Here is a 13,706-nt window from a genome sequence, read left to right as displayed (position 1 = left end):
CGTAACTAGAAGTCGAAACAAAACAAGCGGCTGAGGCGGCGGCGGCGGCGACGGGACGGGGGAGGGGCGCGCCGGAACCGGAACCGACCAGACGCCGGAACCGGAACCGAGAGCGGGTTGCCAGGGCCCTAAGAGGGCTGGCGGCGGCGGCCTCGCTCGGTGAGTGGGACGGGCCGCAACTGGCCTGTCTGGCTGGAGCCGGGGAGGCCGCGACGCGGGCCCCGGGCTGCCTGTTCAAGGTCACGGGCCGTGCCAGCCTCGAACCCTCGAGCCCCGCGGCGGGCCGGGCCCACTGATGCAGGCGGGGCCGTTACTCTACGCCCGGGGTTGGCCTCCTGACTCCGAGAGGGGTGGCGACGAGCGAGGGCGGCTTCCCGGAGGAGGTGGTGGCGGGCCCAGGGTTCGGAAGCTGGAGCTGAGTAGCAGCCCGGCCGGGGCGCTGGTCTCTAGTTAGTAACCCCCGCAGCAGTATAGGCCAGCATGGTCTCTAGAGAGGCCCTTTCTTGTCTCGGTGTCCACGGGAGAATGGGGAGGGACGCGACCTTAAGCTGAGGCCTGGTGCAAGGAAGTGGAGGATGTCCACTCCTCGGCTCTGGATCTGTCGTCATTAAAGATCCAGCCCACTAGTACCCCACAGAAGAATGTCCATCTCTGTCCCCGCCACATGTACACCTTGGGGAACACAAAGTAGTCACTTACTTGCTTTGCTGCCATCTCAGAGCAGGCTTGAGGCTGCCATGGGTCCTAGATTCATGGTTTATTCCCACCATTATCTCAATTTTGAGAACTTTATTTTGAATGGAAAAACAGTCCAGAATATACTGGTGGGTTTGAGGGAAACTGGGTAGAAGGTCTCTAGCCTAGTGCTGATGAGTGAGTGGACCTAGGAAAGAAGGGGATGATGTCTGTTTCATTCTCAAACTGGTTGCCCCTCCTGGTTTGGCTCTGGGGCAGAGTTGCTGCTGAAAGGGTAGTGTGACAGCTAGATACCCTTTTCACCCCAGCTTTTGCAGGCCCTTCTCTGCTTGGGACAGCAGTGGGAAAGAAAAATCCCTGTTGGGATGTAGGAAGAAAAACCAAGCAGTGTATAGGAACAGGTTCAGGGGAGGGTGGGAGCCAGCAGGTGGCAGGTGGGACACCTTAACCCCAGGACCTTGCCTGGGCAGTGGTAGCACCTGGGCTGAGCCTGACTTCAGCCACAGAGCTTGCTCCCCTTGCTGCTCGCTTGTCTTTCTGCCTTCCTCCTCCACCTCCTACTTCTCGGGTGGTGACTAAGCAGCCAGTGAGAGTGTGGAAAAGTGAGCACCCTGCTCAGAGTGCCAGCCCTGTGGGCTGGAGCCATGGCTCCTCTCCAGATTGGTTGAGGAGCCTGGTTCCAGGCCATGGCTACCTTGACCTGGTGCCTCCTCAGTGAGGCTCCTATCTTTGTGGGCTATGGTAGGCTTCTAGGAGTCTCTGCCAGAAGATGTTGTTGCTACATAAATTGTTTATTCCTCCTTCAGAACAGTCTGAGAGCGTCCAGGGCTGCATCAGGTGGTGGAGAGATACTGCTCTGTAGTATCTTGGTTGTATTCTGGGTTGCTGAGCCCTGGGCTGTAACCAAGGTGCAAATTGTTGGGCCTTGATGGTGATCAGTGGTCCCTTCTCATTAGGCTGTCAGTTCCTTGTTGGAGAATTTGGCCACAAAGAGTTGCCAAGATAGCTGGGCCAGGAAGAAAGCGCCGTAGCCCTGACCCAGACGCCGTTGCCGACCCCGGGGCACTCTGGCTGTCGACCAAGCGGCTCAAGATGTCTGGCGGGGCCAGTGCCACGGGCCCAAGGAGAGGTCCCCCAGGATTGGAGGAGGCAACCAGTAAGAAGAAGCAGAAGGATCGAGCAAACCAGGAGAGCAAGGATGGAGATCCTAGGAGAGGTGATTGTGGCATTCCCAAGTGCTTGTGGTCTCCTTCTCCACCCTGTTGAGTATACAGATTAGGGGTTGTGAGGTGACATTTTTGCTCTTCCTCCTGTTTTGGTCTGATACTGAGAGAAGGACTCACAGCAGGCTGGGTAGAGCCTCAGCTTTAAGGTCTATATACCTGGGTGAGATTCTGAAGATGGTGTTTGGTGGGGTGCTGGGGTCTTGGAGGATGCCTCCCCATCATCATTTCCCGGTTCTTTTCTTTGTTGTCAGGGTCAGCGTCCTCTCGGGAGGAGCAGGCCAAAGAGGGTGAGTAATGAGTAGGCCTTTTGGGTGCAGGTGGTACAGTGCTAGGGATGAGGAGGGAGCACTGGGGCTATAGCCTTCATCTGGAGCAGCTCTGTTAGGGGTAGGTCTCTGGCAGCTGTTCACCCCCACAGGAGTTCATGGAGACCCTCATACTTTCACTGGCACACCCCCTACAGAGTTGTTGCTTGACTGGAGGCAGAGTGCCGATGAGGTGATTGTCAAGCTGCGTGTGGGAGCGGGTCCCCTGCGGCTGGAGGAAGTGGATGCTGCTTTCACAGACACAGACTGTGTGGTGCGGCTTCCAGGTGTGTCCATGTGCCCTGAGCCCAGCAATATATTTGAAGCCTCTGATCTCCCCCACCCCAGCTCACTGCCCTTCCTCTGTCTCCAGATGGTCGGCAGTGGGGTGGTGTCTTCTATGCTGAGATAGAAAGTTCTTGCACCAAAGTACAAGCCCGTAAAGGTGGTCTCCTGCAGTTGGCACTGCCCAAAAAGGTGCCTCTGCTCACATGGCCCTCTCTTCTGGTAAGTTCCACAGCAGAGTAGGGTAGGGATGCCAGCATGGTTGACAGGGCCTGACTGCTGTATCTTTGGTAGAAGAAACCTCTAGGGACCCAGGAGGCGGTACCAGGGCTGCGGTGCCAGGAGAATGGGCAGGAGCCATCTCCCATTGCCCTGGAGCCAGGTCCTGAGCCCCGTCGGGCTAAACAGGAAGCCCGGAACCAGAAGCGGGCCCAGGGTCGTGGTGAGGTAGGCGCAGGGGCTGGCCCCGGGGCCCAGGCAGGGCCCAGCGCCAAGAGGGCTGTGCATCTCCGAAGAGGGCCAGAGGGGGAAGGGTCCAGAGATGGGCCTGGACCCCGGGGTGATGCCCCCCCCTTCTTGGCTGAGACAGCCACCCAGGTGAGAGTGGGGTACCTGTGGGAGCTGGGAGATGGGAGGGTTGATAGACTGCAGTGGGGGGGCCACCTACCAGACCTATAGCTGATCCTGCCCGCAATCTTGCCGCAAATAGGCTGAAGCTGAGGAACAGCTCCGGGTACCACCACTGAACCCCCAGACCTGCCTCTTGGGCTCAGAGGAGAATCTAGTGCTCTTGGCAGGAGAGAAGACCGTGTCCACCAGGAATGATCCAGTCTCCCCAGCCATGACCCGGAGCAGAGACCCTGAGAAAGGTGACCGTTCCAAAGAGGAGATGGCAGTGGCAGCAGATGCTATAACCTTGGTGGATGGTAAAGGTGGGGCTGGAGGTGGGCAGGCAGAGCCCTGGTTGGGTTGCAAGGTTGGCGGGTGGATTGGGGATAGAACAGCAGTGGGCCAAAACCTGTCCTGGGTAGTGCTAAGCTGTGGTCTCAATGTAGAGCCGGAGTCCATGGTGAACCTGGCATTCGTCAAGAATGACTCCTATGAGAAGGGGCCAGATTCAGTGGTGGTGCACGTGTACGTGAAAGAAATCCGCAGGGACACTTCTCGAGTACTCTTCCGCGAGCAGGACTTCACACTTATCTTCCAGACCAGGTGGGTGGGAGGGCAGGACACGGGACACGGCACACTTCAGGCAGGACAGCGTATCTCATGCTCTTCTTCCCACCCTTCCTCTGGCCCTGTTCCCTGTTTTGCTTCGGCAGGGATGGAAACTTCCTGAGACTACACCCGGGCTGTGGGGCCCATACCATCTTCCGTTGGCAGGTGAAGCTCAGGTGGGTGGTTCTTGGCCCCAGTACTATGCCTGTCCCACCCTGGGCTCCGTCTCCCTGGCCCATCTAGCCCAACACCTACTCCACCTAAGTCCCTGAGTTCAGCCTTTCCCCACAGGAACCTGATTGAGCCCGAGCAGTGCACCTTCTGCTTCACAGCCTCTCGCATTGACATCTGTCTCCGTAAGCGGCAAAGTCAGCGCTGGGGGGGCCTGGAGGCCCCAGCTGCACGAGGTCTGCACACGAGCTCCCTTCATTGTCCAGCCCGCATAACCCGGACCCCTAACCCCTTCCACGTGCTGCTAACCACCAGCCCCCTCGTTCCCCCTTTTTAAGGTGCAGTGGGTGGTGCAAAGGTTGCCGTGCCGACAGGTCCAACCCCTCTGGATTCAGCCCCACCAGGAAGTGCCCCCCATCCCCTCACAGGCCAGGAGGAAGCTCGGGCAGTGGAGAAGGAAAAACCCAAGGCTCGTTCTGAGGACACGGGGCTGGATGGTGTGGCGGCCCGCACCCCCATGGAGCATGTAGCCCCAAAGCCAGAGCCACACCTGGCCTCTGTGAGAATTCTGGGGTGGGGAGGGGACAGCCAAGGTTAGAGGCTGGAGAGCCTCAGGGCTACTCTCTCATCCCCTTCCTTACTCCCACAGCCCAAGCCCACATGTATGGTGCCTCCAATGCCCCATAGCCCCGTGAGCGGAGATAGTGTGGAGGAAGAAGAGGAGGAAGAGAAGAAGGTGTGTCTGCCAGGCTTCACTGGCCTTGTCAATCTGGGCAACACCTGCTTCATGAACAGTGTCATTCAATCTCTGTCTAACACTCGGGAGCTCCGGGACTTCTTCCACGGTGAGAGCAGGGCCAGGAGCCCCGGGCCGCGGGCAGAGGGGATACCTTTCCCTGCTCACACTTCTACTTGGCTGTTGTCCCTAGACCGCTCCTTTGAGGCTGAGATCAACTACAACAACCCACTGGGGACCGGTGGGCGTCTGGCAATTGGCTTTGCTGTACTGCTCCGGGCGCTGTGGAAGGGCACCCACCATGCCTTCCAACCTTCCAAGTTGAAGGTGATCTGTGGCCACTTCCACCCTGGCTAGAGAGGGTGGGGAAGGCTCGCCAGCTGGGTACATGGTGGGTGTTGGGGCTCCATGCTCACACTTGGCCCCCGCATCCAGGCCATTGTGGCGAGCAAGGCCAGCCAATTCACAGGCTATGCACAGCACGACGCCCAGGAGTTCATGGCTTTCTTGCTGGACGGGCTGCATGAAGACCTGAATCGCATTCAGAACAAGCCCTACACAGAGACCGTGGACTCGGATGGGCGGCCTGATGAGGTCAGGGTTGGGGCGAGAGGTGGGCATATCTCAGGCATATCCCAGGCCCCAGGTCTCCTTGATCTTCACCACTCTGCTCCTCAGGTGGTAGCTGAAGAAGCATGGCAGCGGCATAAGATGAGGAACGACTCTTTCATCGTAGACCTATTTCAGGGCCAGTATAAGTCGAAGCTGGTGTGCCCTGTGTGTGCCAAGGTGCGACAGGCTCCCCTGGAAAGTAGTCCCTAGCTTGCTGTAGCTAGCCTGGTCAAATTGGGGTTGAGGGTGTGTGTATCTTTAGGTGTCGTTTGGGTAAAGGGGCTGATAGAGAGGCCTTCACCTTCTGCATGGGCTGCAGAGGTCAGGCTGGGTAGCTTTCCAACTGACACAAAAGGGGTGTTTGGGCTCAAAGACAAGCTCTAAGGTGGGGCGGGGGTGGGGGTAAGTTTGGAAAGACATGTGGGGTATGAGTGAGGGTCAGATTGATAAGTGGCAACGCTGAGCAAGGCCTCAGTTGCTGGAAAGAGGGAGTATTCTCTCCTGGTGGTCCTCCTGGTCTGTCTGGTATTCTCAAGCCTGAGCGTTTCCTGGTTGGCCCTAGGGCCCTGAGGACCATCTGAGTGCCTGGATTGGGCTCCCCAGACATAAGCATCCTGTGCCCCACTCCTGGTGCAGTCACCTAGTGCCACTTGTGCATCTGCAGGTCTCCATCACTTTTGACCCATTCCTTTACCTGCCGGTGCCCTTGCCACAGAAGCAGAAGGTTCTCCCCGTCTTCTATTTTGCCCGGGAGCCCCACAGCAAGCCCATTAAGGTGAGAAGCAAGCTCCTATTTCTGGGCGATCTCAAAGACCCTGGCCCACCTCCCCCATGGATTCTATTCTTGTTACCAGTTTCTGGTGAGCATCAGCAAGGAGAACTCCAGCGCAAGTGAAGTGTTGGACTCACTTTCTCAGAGTGTACACGTGAAGCCTGAGAACCTGCGTCTGGCTGAGGTACATCTGTCCTTCCCCAGGCCCTTAGGCATGTGGATATGTGTGGGTATCTAGGGTGCACAGACACGCGAGATGGTCATTGGCATCTGTATGTGTACCCACAAACATGCGTGTGACTGCATGAAACCCATGGGTGTGCTAGGGCTTGAGGCATGAAGCCAAGCATTTGGGCTGTGCAACACAAGTGCCCTCAGGTCCCGAGGTTGCCATCGTCGGGGTTTACTCCCCCCTTTTGTTGGGACCCTCAAGCGCTTTTCCATTGTCATACAAGGAGCTGGAGCTGCGGGACTATCTTTCCAGCAGCTGTGGTTCTCCCTCTATCCCTCACATTACCCGGAATCTATCTCTATGCTAGTCTTTCCCAAAGGTTCGTAGCTTCCAGCCTGGAGGTACTCTTTTCTTTGGGGATAAAAGTGGGAAGGGGGGGGTGCCTGGGTGGCACAGTCTTTAAGTGTCTGCCTTTTGCTCAGGTCATGATCCCAGGGTGCTGGGATCAAGCCCTACATCGGGTTCCCTGTTTGGCAGAAAGTCTGCTTCTCCTTCTACTCTCCTCTCTCACTGTGTCTCTCTGTGTCAAATAAATAAAATCTTAAAAAAAAAAAAAAAAAGTGGGAAGGAGCCTCCTCTGATGTGGCCCCTCCACAACAGCCATGGGGCAGTCTCAGCAGGGCCCCACTAACTGACAGAGTGGAGGCCCACAGTGTGCAGTGCTGGGTTGGTTGCTGTCTATCCCAGTCCCGGGTTTCAGGCCCTCTGATGCACCAGGCTGCTTATTCTGTTGGGCTCTGAAGCTGGTGCCAGCGGAGGCATATGCTGCTTTGGGGCCACAGTCCCCACTCTGCTGTTCAGGCCCAAGTTCAGGGCCAAGTCTCCTTGTGCGCTGAGGCAGGGCTAGAGAAAGGACTCGTCCTCACATAGGATCTGTGTGTTCTCTGTCCCCAGGTGATTAAGAATCGTTTCCACCGTGTGTTCCTGCCCTCCCACTCATTGGACACTGTGTCCCCATCCGACACGCTCCTCTGCTTCGAGCTGCTATCCCCAGAGTTGGCTAAGGAGCGAGTGGTGGTGCTAGAGGTGCAGCAGGTAAGTGAGGACCAACCAGATGGCATGAGGGCCTATGGGAGGGGGATATTCTCACCCGAGCTGGCCTTGCTGAGCCAGACAACCCACCCTAGCGCCCCCAGGTGCCCAGCGTCCCCATCTCCAAGTGTGCAGCCTGCCAGCGGAAGCAGCAGTCAGAGGATGAGAAGCTGAAGCGCTGTACCCGGTGCTACCGTGTTGGCTACTGTAACCAGTGAGGACCCCCCCTCGCCTCCCCCTCCCTGGCCCTCCTCTCCATGTTTCACTTGCCACCCTACCTCCTCTCCTCATAAAGGCACATGTTTTAAGCCTTTCACTTACCATTCTACTCTGCTGGGCGGGGGGGGGGGGGGGGGGGGGGGGGGGGGGGGTGTCAGGGCGGGGCTGGCATACGCAGTTCCTAAGGCCAGAGGCTATTTGCCAGCGGTGAATCCTGGAAGGTGGGGCTCAGGCCCTGTTCTTAGTTCCCCCTTCCCTTCAGGCTCTGCCAGAAAACCCACTGGCCTGACCACAAGGGTCTCTGCCGCCCTGAGAACATTGGCTACCCATTTCTGGTCAGTGTACCTGCCTCACGTCTCACTTACGCTCGTCTTGCTCAGCTGCTAGAGGGGTACGCCCGGTAAGTGCTCAGGGATGGGATTAGGGTTGGGTGGTTGGAGGGTAGGCTTGTCAGGATTCTTACTCGCCTTGCTGCCTGTTGCCAGGTACTCTGTGAGTGTATTCCAGCCACCCTTCCAGCCTGGCCGCATGGCCTTGGAGTCCCAGGGCCCTAGCTGCACTACGTTGCTCTCCACTAGCTCCCTGGAGGCTGGGGACAGTGAGAGGGACCCGATTCAGCCGCCTGAGCTCCAGTTGGTGACCCCCGTGGCCGAGGGAGACACAGGGGTCCCACGGGCATGGGCAGCCCCTGACCGGGGCCCTGTGCCCAGCACCAGTGGAATTTCTTCAGAGGTGCTGCCCAGTGGGCCAGTTGAAGTTGGTTCCTTGCCTGCTGGTGAGAGGGTGTCTCGGCCCGAAGGTAAGAGTCTGCTAGAAGGCTCTGCACCCAGGGTGGGGGAGGTTGGGGGAAGCTTATTTAGGTCCTGGTAGGTAGAGGAGCTGTGATTGTTGTTTGTTTGTTTGTTTCCATAGCTGCCGTGCCCGGATATCAACACCCAAGTGAAGCCACAAATGCCCACACACCCCAGTTCTTCATCTATAAAATTGACGCATCTAACCGAGAGCAACGGTTGGAGGATAAAGGTGTCTGAGGCTGTGGGTAGGAGCCATGGGATGGGTTGGGTTGGCCGCTCTCCATAGTTACATGACCCCTCTCCCCACCCATCTCTAGGAGACTCCCCGCTGGAGCTAGGTGAGGACTGCAGCCTGGCTCTCGTCTGGCGCAACAATGAGCGCCTGCAGGAGTTTGTGTTGGTAGCCTCCAAGGAGCTGGAGTGTGCTGAGGACCCAGGCTCTGCTGGGGAGGCTGCCCGTGCTGGCCACTTCACTCTGGACCAGTGCCTGAACCTCTTCACCCGGCCCGAGGTGCTGGCACCCGAGGAGGCTTGGTGAGGATGGGGCGGCAGGCGGGTAGTGGGCAGAGTGGAGTGGAGTTCTGCTGGTCCTGACCCCCGCTCTTGTCCTCCATCAGGTACTGCCCACAGTGTAAACAACACCGAGAGGCCTCCAAGCAGCTGCTGCTGTGGCGCCTTCCTAACGTACTCATTGTGCAGCTCAAGCGCTTTTCCTTCCGGAGTTTCATCTGGCGTGACAAGATCAATGACTTGGTGGAGTTCCCCGTTCGGTGAGCGATGAGCTCTGGTGACTGAAATCAGGTTGTGGGGCGGGCAGCATCCTGGGTACCTGTTGACTGTCACCTTTCTCTGGCTGGGATCACAGGAACTTGGACCTGAGCAAGTTCTGCATCGGTCAGAAAGAGGAACAGCTGCCTAGCTACGACCTCTATGCTGTCATCAACCACTATGGAGGCATGATCGGCGGCCACTACACCGCCTGTGCACGCCTGCCCAATGACCGCAGCAGCCAGCGCAGCGACGTGGGTGAGGGCGCACACAGCTAGCAGGATAGGTGGTAGCGGTGCTGGTTCAGGTTATGTTCACACTCTTCCCACCTCGCTGTAGGCTGGCGCTTGTTTGACGACAGCACGGTGACAACAGTAGACGAGAGCCAGGTCGTGACGCGTTATGCCTATGTACTCTTCTACCGCCGGCGGAACTCTCCTGTGGAGAGGCCCCCCAGGGCAGGTCACTCTGAGCACCACCCAGACCTGAGCCCTGCAGCTGAGGCTGCTGCCAGCCAGGTGAGGCATGGGAGAGGCTTTGCAGGCTAGGGAGTTCAGTTCACAGATGGGAGGGGGTGGGGCATAGCCTCCTCTCCCCTAGCCATCGGTCCCTGGAGTCTTGGAACCATGATCCTCTTACTTCAGAGTCTGGAGGAATCCCCATGCTGTAGTGACACTTACAAGGGCGCACACACACCAGCACGTTGCTGTTGGCGTGCATGTAGGCACCCTCTTGGCACAGGCTGAGTAGCTGCTCTGAACCTCACTGGGTGAAGGGATGCTACAGTCCAACTGTACCCTACGCTTTCCCACTTCCCTCTGCACCTTCCTTACATGCCAGCCAGCCCACAGACCCTCACTTGTCATAATTCCTTTGTTCTGATGTACACTCAGGACAGGCCTTATCCAGGCTGGCCATGGGCTAGGGTGGCCGCCACCCTCTCTGAGGTGAGCGTCTGTCCTTGCTGAGTCCTTGGGGTCTTCTACCCCTTACTGACATGGGGTGCCATAGGTCTGGTGGGTGGGTACAGCTGCATCTCTTTTCTGGACTGGTTTCTTCTTACTCTTCTCTCCTCTGAGCTCTCTCTGCTCAGATGCAGAGGAATCCTGATAGAAGACCGTGGTCATAGTCTAACTGGACATGGGTGGGAGGGACCCAGATTACTTGGGTTGGCAGCTCTAACCTCCATGAGCTCCTCTGTGGCAGTCCCGTGCTAAAGAACTGACCAGCTAGCCATCTCCCCACTCCCCTGGCCAACCCAAATGGGAAGCTTCTTGGGGGGCCCAAATGCTGTCAAGATTCGCCTGCCTCGGTGCTCTGTCTAGACAATCCTGCGAATGGCCCACGTGGCTCCCGCTTGCCCACTTCCCTTCGGCTTGGCTTGGGTTGTGTAAGGGGTTAGTGCCAGTCACTTTGGGCGGGAATTCCGTGGCCAGGGGTCTTGGGGACACCGGGTCCCTCCCCACCCCTGCCCCAGGTGCTGATGGCCGTTTCCGCACACTGTAGGCTTCCCGGATTTGGCAGGAGCTGGAGGCCGAGGAGGAACCGGTACCCGAGGGGCCTGTGCCCCTGGGTCCCTGGGGGCCCCAAGACTGGGTGGGCCCCCCACCACGTGGCCCTACCACCCTAGATGAAGGCTGCCTCCGGTACTTTGTTCTGGGCACCGTGGCAGCTTTGGTGGCCCTCGTGCTCAACATGTTCTATCCTCTGGTATCCCAGAGTCGCTGGAGATGAGCTTGCCTGCAGGCAGCTGCTGTGAGCTGGCCCACCTGCCTGCCCACCAGGCAATGCCTGCCTCTGTGGTGGGGACCACCTCTGGGCTTGGGCCTCAGTGTGTGCATCTGGTGGGAGAGGGTGGGGAATTTGGCTCCTGCAGGGGCAGAGCATCCTAGGGTGGGTATCCGTTCAGTTGTCTGTCTGTGCGTCCTGCTGCTCTGACCCTTGGCCTGGGGCTTAGCCCTGCCCAAGCAGCTTCCTGTATTTAAAGTGTTAATAAAGTGAGACTGTTCAGGCCCGATCTTGTCTCTCTGTCTCAACGCCGCTGCTATCTGCGCCTGCCTTGGAACCCTCCCTTGGGTGCCCGGGCTCTGAGCCAGCACCCCCGGGATGCCAGGCAGTATACCGGGCAGCCCCCAACCCCTGTCCTCATATTCTGTTGCAGGGACTAGGCCCTGGCCAGGCCCCCGAGGTGGCCCCCACGCGGACAGCCCCTGAACGCTTCGCCCCCTCTGTGGACCGCCCAGCCCCCACCTACAGCAACATGGAGGAGGTCGATTAGCAGGTCCCTGGCTGGTGGGGTGGGATTGGGACTGGGTTTGTGGAATCCCCAACAGAGGGCCAGCTCTTTGCCGCTTCTCCTTCTCTAACCCAGAGGACACTGGCTTCATCAGTGGGGGTTGGGGGTATGATTGAGGTGGGAACCTCACAGGTTGGGCCCTCTTGTCAGCTTGATCCCCGCCCCCCAACCCGTGGGCCTTGGCTTCTCCAGCCACCCCCAGTGTTGCGTGATTTGATTCTCAGTTGTACCTTCAGTTCTTTCTGACTCGCATCATAAACCTTATAATTTTATTCTAAAAATTGTAATTTTTTTTTTTTTTTTTGCATTTTGGAAGTGATTGCTGCTGTTTAAATATATTTTAAAAATAAATGATAAATAAGCAGACTTAGTGACTGTGATACACCAGGTGCTGTGGCCACCTCTCCTATCCTCTAGAGGGGTGTGTGTGCGCGCGTGTATGTGTGTGTGCATGCGCCCGCGTAGGTGTGTTAAAGACCCTGAGAGCAGGGCTCCTGGGTGGCTCAGTTGGTTAAGCAGCTGCCTTTGGCTCAGGCCATGATTCCAGGGTCCTAGGATCAACCCCTACATTGGGCTCCCTGCTCAGCAGAGAGCCTGCTTCTCTTTCCATCTGCCTGCCACTCTGCCTACGTGTGATCTCTCTCTGTCAAATAAATAAAATCTTAAAAAAAAAAAACAAAAAGCAAAACCCTGAAAGTACTGAGGAGAGATGGTGGACTCGCACCTCAGCCTCCGTGGGTCACAAAGCCATCAGCTTTCTGGGGCCTACCTGCTGCCCTTTGATGCCACCAGTTCTGAGTCTCATGTGGAAGCAGTGGTGTTGGGCATCATTGTCAGTACTTCACACCTAAAGGGTGGATGAGTACCCCATGAGGCTCCAGAAGCTGGGGTCAAAGGTGCAGGCACTGGGGTAGCCTGGGGCTGACAGCCAGACTAGTAGGTCAGGGAGGACTTCTTGGGGAACAGGAAGCATTGGGAGTACTGTCTTCCTCCTTTCCTGGTATCAGGTCTTTCTTTGCTATAGTCTGAGCACCATCTGAATCCCTTAGTGGAGAATACCACTGCTATGGTCTAAGCACCATCTGAATCCCTTAGTGGAGAGAGACCCTCCAAAAGGACAGGCAGTGAGCCCGAAGCTCATCTTGGGTGCCTTCGTGTGGATGGGAAGGTGCAGGATCCTGGCGGGCCATTTCTTCCCTTAAGTCCCTGAGACCTTGGCTCCTGGCCTTTGCCCCCAGGCTGTTTACCCATAGTGGGTCTGCAGTCTTACTTTCAGGGCCTCTTTGACCTTGTACATACACATAGCAAGGGCAAATCTTATGAAAAGATTCCTTGTCTCTCTTCATGGACAGTGCAGCCTCCTCCTCTGTTCAACGGCTTGACGGTAAGGTTGGATGTCTCCAGCCAGAGCAGATAGGAAACAGAGGTACTCATAAGGCGACTCTTAAGCCAGAAAAAGTATAAGGCAGGCAGGGGCGGGGGGTGGGGGGCAGCAGGATTTTGGCAGCCCTGTAGATCCATCCCTGCCCTAAGCTTCTGGGGCCAGTCCTATAAAAAGCTTAGCATTTGGGGCCTGCTAGGACACCTTAGCCTCATTTGGAGTTAGGGGTGGAGGAAAGCAGAGGGAGCTCCTGGAGAAAGCTACCCCTGTGACCAGTGTAGGCTTTTTCTTATGGGAACATGGCACAAGGGCAGTGTAGGGTTGCTGGCTATGGAGTGGAGCCTGGAGAGCTGGGTGTGAGAACCTACAGAAATGGTGGAATTGCCAAACTGAGGGCTGGTGTTGGCATACTATTGGAGGGCCTGCTGGGTATGGGGTACAACAGGATAGTGCTCTATCTTAACTGTGTGCAGCCCCAAGTGTCTAGCCACTGGTGGTCTGCTTGTAGTAGATGCACTGATCACAGGGCTCTTTGCCCTTGACCATAACCTGGCTGCTGTTGTATCTGCCATATAACCTTTCTGTGGCATCTGCACTATGGCCCCTACTACCTCTGTGCTGCCAGCCCCAGGACCCTGCCTCTTCCCATGCCAAAGCTGCGCCTTGCTGACTGCTGCCTGGCTTTTCTCCTTGATCATTTTTTTCTTGATTTTCCTTGAAGTTGTGTCAGGGACCCATGTAAGCAAGCCAGCTGCTGAGCTGGGCCATAAAATGTCATGGTTCTATTCTGGGCAATTCATAGGGCTCCAGAAGACTGGGTAGCTTGCCTCTGCTTCTTGTGGCATTCTTGGTACATTGGTGGGGCTACTGTCTCATCCTGTGACATAGAGCCACAGGTTCCCAGAGCAGGCACTATGAGAGAACCGGAAAAGGTGAGGTAGGCCCTGACTCCATTGAGGGAGC

At 57.1% G+C, this 13,706-nt stretch overlaps 1 protein-coding gene across 26 annotated transcripts; it reads left to right on the top strand.

The window, feature by feature from the left end:
• Positions 1 to 42: 42 nt before the first annotated feature.
• On the top strand, positions 43 to 11,728 carry USP19 (ubiquitin specific peptidase 19). 26 transcript variants are annotated; one of them, XM_059389713.1, is made up of 27 exons: positions 43 to 159; positions 1,653 to 1,912; positions 2,174 to 2,209; positions 2,386 to 2,514; positions 2,601 to 2,734; positions 2,807 to 3,109; positions 3,222 to 3,438; positions 3,568 to 3,724; positions 3,835 to 3,906; positions 4,022 to 4,137; positions 4,246 to 4,460; positions 4,551 to 4,746; positions 4,831 to 4,964; positions 5,073 to 5,231; positions 5,316 to 5,426; positions 5,914 to 6,024; positions 6,104 to 6,205; positions 7,148 to 7,288; positions 7,381 to 7,499; positions 7,767 to 7,904; positions 7,990 to 8,303; positions 8,417 to 8,527; positions 8,616 to 8,832; positions 8,916 to 9,068; positions 9,164 to 9,324; positions 9,406 to 9,584; positions 11,228 to 11,728. In XM_059389713.1, exons 2-27 carry the CDS (start codon positions 1,789 to 1,791, stop codon positions 11,342 to 11,344), a joined length of 3,966 nt encoding a protein of 1,321 aa, XP_059245696.1. In that variant the 5' UTR covers positions 43 to 159; positions 1,653 to 1,788; the 3' UTR covers positions 11,345 to 11,728. The 26 variants fall into 26 exon arrangements, with proteins under 26 accessions (XP_059245696.1, XP_059245695.1, XP_059245694.1 ...); XM_059389712.1 differs by having other exon boundaries at positions 2,341 to 2,514; positions 4,240 to 4,460; XM_059389711.1 differs by lacking the exon at positions 11,228 to 11,728 and adding an exon at positions 10,573 to 11,081 and having other exon boundaries at positions 2,341 to 2,514; positions 3,222 to 3,444; positions 4,240 to 4,460.
• The last annotated feature ends 1,978 nt before the right edge of the window (positions 11,729 to 13,706 follow it).

This window comes from Mustela nigripes, chromosome 2 (assembly GCF_022355385.1).
Source record: "Mustela nigripes isolate SB6536 chromosome 2, MUSNIG.SB6536, whole genome shotgun sequence".
Classification (NCBI taxonomy): domain Eukaryota; kingdom Metazoa; phylum Chordata; class Mammalia; order Carnivora; family Mustelidae; genus Mustela; species Mustela nigripes.
Note: the sequence above shows the minus strand (reverse complement) of the source record. Positions and strands in the feature narration are given on the sequence as shown.

Bases quoted from the DNA above. Each gene is read 5' to 3' on its own strand.
- USP19 (XM_059389711.1), top strand. From the start codon at position 1,789: ATGTCTGGCGGGGCCAGTGCCACGGGCCCAAGGAGAGGTCCCCCAGGA. The intron at 1,913-2,173 runs GTGATTGTGGCA...CTTTGTTGTCAG, and splicing joins GGATGGAGATCCTAGGAGAG to GGTCAGCGTCCTCTCGGGAG. The intron at 3,445-3,567 runs GTGGGGCTGGAG...GTCTCAATGTAG, and splicing joins AACCTTGGTGGATGGTAAAG to AGCCGGAGTCCATGGTGAAC.